Source organism: Pipistrellus kuhlii, unplaced genomic scaffold (assembly GCF_014108245.1).
Source record: "Pipistrellus kuhlii isolate mPipKuh1 unplaced genomic scaffold, mPipKuh1.p scaffold_m20_p_23, whole genome shotgun sequence".
In the NCBI taxonomy this organism is placed as follows: Eukaryota; Metazoa; Chordata; class Mammalia; order Chiroptera; family Vespertilionidae; genus Pipistrellus; species Pipistrellus kuhlii.
Genome location: NW_023425522.1, coordinates 1,359,403 through 1,365,133, shown reverse-complemented (window position 1 = coordinate 1,365,133; position 5,731 = coordinate 1,359,403). Strand labels below are relative to the sequence as shown.

The 5,731-nt window shown below is 65.8% G+C and overlaps 1 protein-coding gene across 3 annotated transcripts in view; it reads right to left on the bottom strand.

Moving 5' to 3' along the window:
- SLC5A10 (solute carrier family 5 member 10) overlaps positions 1 to 5,731 on the bottom strand; it is a 76,233-nt gene that overhangs the window by 54,511 nt on the left and 15,991 nt on the right. For all 3 annotated transcript variants that reach the window (XM_045586474.1, XM_045586475.1, XM_036451869.2), the window contains 3 exons: positions 1,680 to 1,785; positions 1,298 to 1,378; positions 54 to 259 (listed from right to left, as the gene is read on the bottom strand). In XM_045586474.1, coding sequence (XP_045442430.1) covers positions 54 to 259; positions 1,298 to 1,378; positions 1,680 to 1,785 — 393 coding nt within the window. The remainder of the gene's footprint in view (positions 1 to 53; positions 260 to 1,297; positions 1,379 to 1,679; positions 1,786 to 5,731) is intronic.

Genomic DNA, 5,731 nt, shown 5'->3' with positions numbered 1-5,731 from the left:
GGGCCGCCAGAGCCCGGAAGGCAGGAAGCCGCAGGCGACGACGGGACCCCCACCTGGTCGGTGCACCAGTACCAGGTGGCCATGATGGTCAGCCCGAAGGTCATCCCTGTCCACGGGAGGTCCGCCGTGGAGGGGTCTCGGAACATGTGCATGGCATCCGCACGTGGCAGGTGGCAGGTCGTGTTGGCCACCGTCTTGGATGGTATGGCCTGGGCGTAGGCCGCTGCCAGCTGCTCATACCCGCCGATCTGGTCGAAAGCTGGGCGGGGCGGGGCGGGGCGGAAGGTTGGGGGCTGGTGGCCTGGCTCCCAGCCCCCACTGCCCGCACCTCACAGGACTTCCTGTGGGTCCAGCCGGCCTCCCACGTCACCTCCCCAGCGCCGGGCAGAGCACAGGGCGGGCTCTGCGGAGGCGATCCACGGCTGTTTTCTATGATTTAAATCCCATTAAATGAGCACTCGGCCCTGTGGCCTCTGAGGCTGGCTGGCTGTGGGCAAGGGCTTTAAACCCAATTCAGGAAGCAAAGTGCTTTTCTTAGCGTGTGAGGCCCGTCCGGGGAGTGGAGTTAGAGTCCACCCCGGGGCTTCGAAGGGGGCAGGGCGAGTGGCTGGCAGTGACCGGCCTGAGAAAGGAGCCCGGGCCCGGGGGCGGACCAGCGTGACAGGCCGCAGGGCCAGCAGCAGGCCTCCAGCCCAGACCACATTCACCCCTCACTGCCTCTGCCTCAGGGCCAGCCCTCCGGCCCAGCCAGGCCCCTGTGTCTGCAGCCACTCCCCTCCCCACGGGCCTGGCCACCCAGGCCTCGCCTGCAGTAGGGCCTCGGGTCTCCGGCCCCTGGTCTGAGAGGAAGCAGATACACAGACGCCTGGACACAGGAGAACCCAGGCCCTGCTCCCCGCCTTTCCCACGCGGGCCGTCTGCTGCCCAGACTCTGAGCGCAGCACCCTAGCCGCCGGGAGCCCAGGCCAGGCTGGACTGAGGGCTCGGAGCAAAGGGACACACACGACGCGAGAGGCAGAAGTTGCCACGGGATCGGGCGCCTGAGTCTGGGAGAGACTAAAGGCCCAGGCTGCCCTCTGTGGGGCCCGGCCCTGCTTGTCATCCAGGAGCGAGCGGTTCCCAGGGCCCAGGGCAGGTCTGCCTGCCTGCGCTCCCGCCTCACCCAGGCTCCCGGGGCTCGGACATGGCTCTTATCGATCGGAGCAGACACCGGGCAGGTCTGTGACCTCTGTGCGTCTGCACATCCACCCTGGGGCCTCGCCCTGGAGCCCTGAGCCAGCTCCGTCAGTGCCCTCACCTTTGACCGTCAGAATGACGGCCCCCACCACCATGATGAGCGTCTGCAGGGCGTCCGTGTAGATCACGGCGGCCAGGCCTCCTGCAGGGAGAGAGAGCTGGAGGGCCGGGTCCGAGGGAGCGGACCGGGACGCGGTCCCAGGGCTCCGGGCGGCTGCTGCCCCACATCCGGGCCCTGCCCTTTGCCGGGTGGAGAGGGTGAGCGGTGGGAGCAGGGAGCTGGGCAGCACAGCCGGGCTGCAGCTGTCCAGGGCTGCGGGCGGCCGTGGCCCTGCCCCTGCTCCCGCCTGTGGGCTCGGCTGGCCTCTCCGATTCGGGCACGGACGCCCAGCCCGCGGTCAGTTCCCCTCCCTCTCTCCAGAACGCCTGGCGCTGGCGCTGACCTGCGATGGTGTACAGGGCGGTGATGGCGAGCATGAGGATGGTGGACAGGTAGAAGTTCCAGCCCAGGCAGATGTGCACGAACAGAGCTCCCGCATACAGGTCGATCTGTGTGCGAGAGGCATCCGTGTAGAGGCCCCGCTGCAGCCCGCTCCCCATGTGGCCTCGACGCCCTGTGGGAGAGGAGGGACCCCCTGCCAGGGGCTGGGTGAGGGCGGAGTCCTGGCCGAGGCACCGTGTGCAGCAGGGACACGCGTTGGGGATAAAGTCCGGTGGCCCTCGCCCACCGGGAGCAAAGCTGCTATTGAACCTGGCCCCTGCGGGGTAAGGGCAGAGCCTGACCTGTGGCTCCCAGGGGGTCCTTGATGAGGAGGCCCCAGGAGGACTTCCTGGGGGAGGCCACAAAGCTAGCGGCCTCAGGAAGCGGGTGCACGTGCCTCTGTCCAGGGGGCCGCTGGGTGTACCCGCTCCGTCACCGGGGCCTCCAGAGCGGACCAGGTGGGCAGGGAAACGGCCGGCTGGCTTAATGCCCGGGGACTGGGGCTTAAGTCAGACTGTGTCAGGCCGAGGCTGGACTCAGGGCTGGGCCCACGGCCCTCCCATCCAGGCCCGTTTGGGGCAAGAACCCCTGCTCCAGGGTTCGCCCTGGACCGCCTCCCAGAGCTTGCCCGTCGCCCTGAGCAGGGGGCGTCCAGAAAGAGAAGGGCAGGGCCTGCCGGCTTCCAGGCTGCCATTCCTGCCGGCTAAGAGCGGAGACAACCAGGAACAGCCCTTGGGCTCAGCTGCGGAGAAGGCCGAGCCGGGCTGTGGCCAGTCTGCACAGCTGGAGGGCACAGCCCCCTGAGCTACCCCAGCACCTGGTTCGGCGGGGAGCCGCCAGCACGGCCGGGAGGGAGGCCTGCAGACGCTGGCTCCCGGGCCTTCGGGACAGCCCATGTTCCTGGCCTCCCCCAGGCTCCCCCTCACCTCCTTTTGGGAGGACCCCAGCTGTGCGGAGACTGACACGTGTGTGTGTGTGTGTGTGTGTGCGCGCGTGTGTGAACGCGTGTCTGTATGTGCGCATGTGCGTGCGATGAGGCATCTCCCTCCAGCTCCCGTGAGACAGAGGAGAGGCGGAGGCACAGGGAGGGAAGGGACTTAATAAGGTCAGACCCCGGGAAGTAGAGGGTGGCAGTGCCAGGCGGCAGACCCCGAGCCCTCCTCCGGCCACCACGGAAGACCCTCCCTGAACCCCAGCTGCCCTCAGCGCCGAGTCCTGGTCTGTGCCTGACCTCCGGCCACACGTCCCTGTAAGCACAGGTGGCGCGGCCACACCACCCAGCGCCAGCACGTGGCTGCCTCAGGCCTTGGCTCAACCAGTCCCTGCATCTCATCCTCCAAAGCCGCTCCCCGGCAGACCCAGGCCAGCTGCAACCGGTAGAAGCTCAGAGTCCTAAACCCAGAGCCGCAGGGACCTGGGTCTGTGTCCTTAGCCAACTGTCCCAGCTACAGGTTGCTCCACCCTAGCCTCTGGCTCTTATCTATGAAGTGAAGGGGGGAGGGGAGGCCGCAGGAGCACTCAGCTCCCCATCCCCTCTGGACCCCGCCGGCCACTCCCCCCGGTGCCTCTCTCCTGGGCCCAGGAGAGCAGATAGAGGCGAAGCCAGAACCCTGGGAGAAGATGCAGGGGCAGCAGCAGGGACAGGAGGCCCATAGGAGGGCACAGGCTAGCCAGGTCTGCTGGGCAGAGCCCTGGCCTCACTCGGGACCCGCTGGGGGGCTGCTCCGTGATCTGACCCCAAACTCACTCCTCGCCAACTGACCTTGCCACTTCTTCCCCAAATGGGAGGCCTGGTGGCGCCCACACGGAGCCGTCTGCCCACAGGGCTTCCCCTCTCCCCTCAGAAACCAGGCAGTGCCCGGGGCTGCCTGGCACTCCCACTCTGCCTGCACACACACACTGCTTTATTCTGAGAATCTCTAAGGCTGGGCTGTCCTCCCAGGGGGGTGTCCTGCCTGGTTCCACCACAAGGAGGCGCACTGGAGGGGAGCACGCTGCCCGGAGCCCTGCAGTCTCTCCAGGCGGGCCGTACTGCAGCCTTCGCGGGGCTGGCCCTGGGGCCCTGAGCTCCCAGGTCCCTAGAGCCAGCGGACCCCATTGTGGCACCATCTCCTGAGCTTGAAAAACACCCAGAGCCCAGGGCACTGAGGGACGGGGCGAGGCCCAGCGGCCAGAGGGGCTGTCCCACCGAGCTCCCCGCTGCTGGGCCGACCTTGTGCCCCTGCACGTGTGGCAGCAGAGAAGCTCATGGCGATTTCCCCCAGATTATCCGCTCCCACACTGGCCCATCTCACCGGGGCCATCACCATCCCTCAGGCCGCAGAGACCTCCCCTGTGCCACTCCCTGCACCAGACCCACCAGCCACAGCTGCAGGACAGTCCCACCGCCAACGCCCTTGTCACCTCCCACCTCAGGCCTCCCCTCTCCACCCTCCCCTGTCACCTCAGCGTCTCCCCTATCACCTCAACTTCCCTCCTCCGCCCCATCCCGTCACCTCAGCGCCCCCTCCCCACCCCCCCTCTGCAAAAGCCCCCGGGCAGCCCTGCCATCACCACTCCCGCTGCGGCCACATCTCCAGCCCCACCAGCTTCCCTCAGCTGCTGCGAACCCACGTTCTCATCTCCCGCCCGAGCCTGGTCCCACTCCCGCTCTCTCCCCACACGGCAGCCCAGCCTTCGCTGTTCTTGCCACACGTTTGCTGTTTATTGTGACTGCATTGGTCTGTGTGCTTATCTGTCTGGAACTAAGCTCTCGAGAGCCAGAACAGAGTCACCGCCGGGCTCAGCTGGGCCTGGCGCACCGCTGTGCACTGGCCCACCGGTGTCGTTCTCACTTCAGAGGCGATGGCCCTGGAACAACTTGGGTCTGGGGTCCTGCCTCCTGTGCCCCCTGGCACTTACCTCCAGTCCCTCGGTGCCTGCGGGGGTTGATTCCAGGACCCCACAGACACCATGTCCCTGACCCTCAAGTCCCTGATGTGCGCGGAGTAAGAAGAATCCATATGGTTGGCCTCCACATCCGTGGACCCCCAATCCTGGATGCAAAACCCAGGAAACGGAGAGCCAACGGCGAAGCTACTGGAAAAGTCACGCAGCAGAGGACTGCGCAGTTCAAACCCAGCTTGTTGGAGGCTCAACTAGTTTGCATGTGGCCTGCAAAGCCACAGTATTTACTACTGGCCCTTTGACAAAACAAACAGAGATAGCTGATCCCTGGCATATATTATCTCATTCATTCCCATGGAGTGGGACTGGGGATACATCACTGAACAAAGAGAGAAATGGGGGTGACAACAGACATTCTAAGCAAACTATGCAGCATACTGCAAGATAGTACACGGGTGGGAAAGGGAGCAGGTCCAGGGGTCCGGACCTGCTGGGCAGGCCAGCCCCCAGGGGAAGGTGAGCTTCGAAAGACTTGAGACAAGTCAGCAGGTGATCCACGTGGCTATCAAGGGAAAGAAGGTTCCAGGCAGAGACCAGGGCAAGCGCCAAGGCCCTGAAGCAGGACCATGCCTGCATGTTCAGGCTGTGAGGAGGCCATGCTGGAAGGACAGGTGCAACAGGGAGAAGAGGGCGTGGTGAGGTCAGGGACGTAACCAGGGCTGCACGTGTAGGACCGTGTAGGTGCCGTTGGCCTTGACTCCAGTTGGCCTGTGTCATGCCCAGACTCCCTGCTTTCCAGAGAGCAGATAGGCCCAGAGCCACACCGTGATGGAGCTGCACCTGGGCTCCCTCAGCCCCGTCCCAGTGGTGCTCCCTGCACCCTGCGGTCCTCTCTGAACACCGAAGCGTGTTCTCTCTGCAGACCGGGTCCCCTTGGAGGGTGGCAGCAGGCAGGCCCTGTGGTCTCTCTCTGGACAGGCTGCATCTGGGATGGGTCCTGGGAGTGCAGTGTGTGGGCGTCCCTGGGGCTCAGCCCAGGGAGCCAGGGCCTCCGAGGCTGGAGCCCCGGCCCTGACGTCCACTGGGTTGCTCCCCATCTTACAGGGCGTAAACTGAGCCACTCTCCTC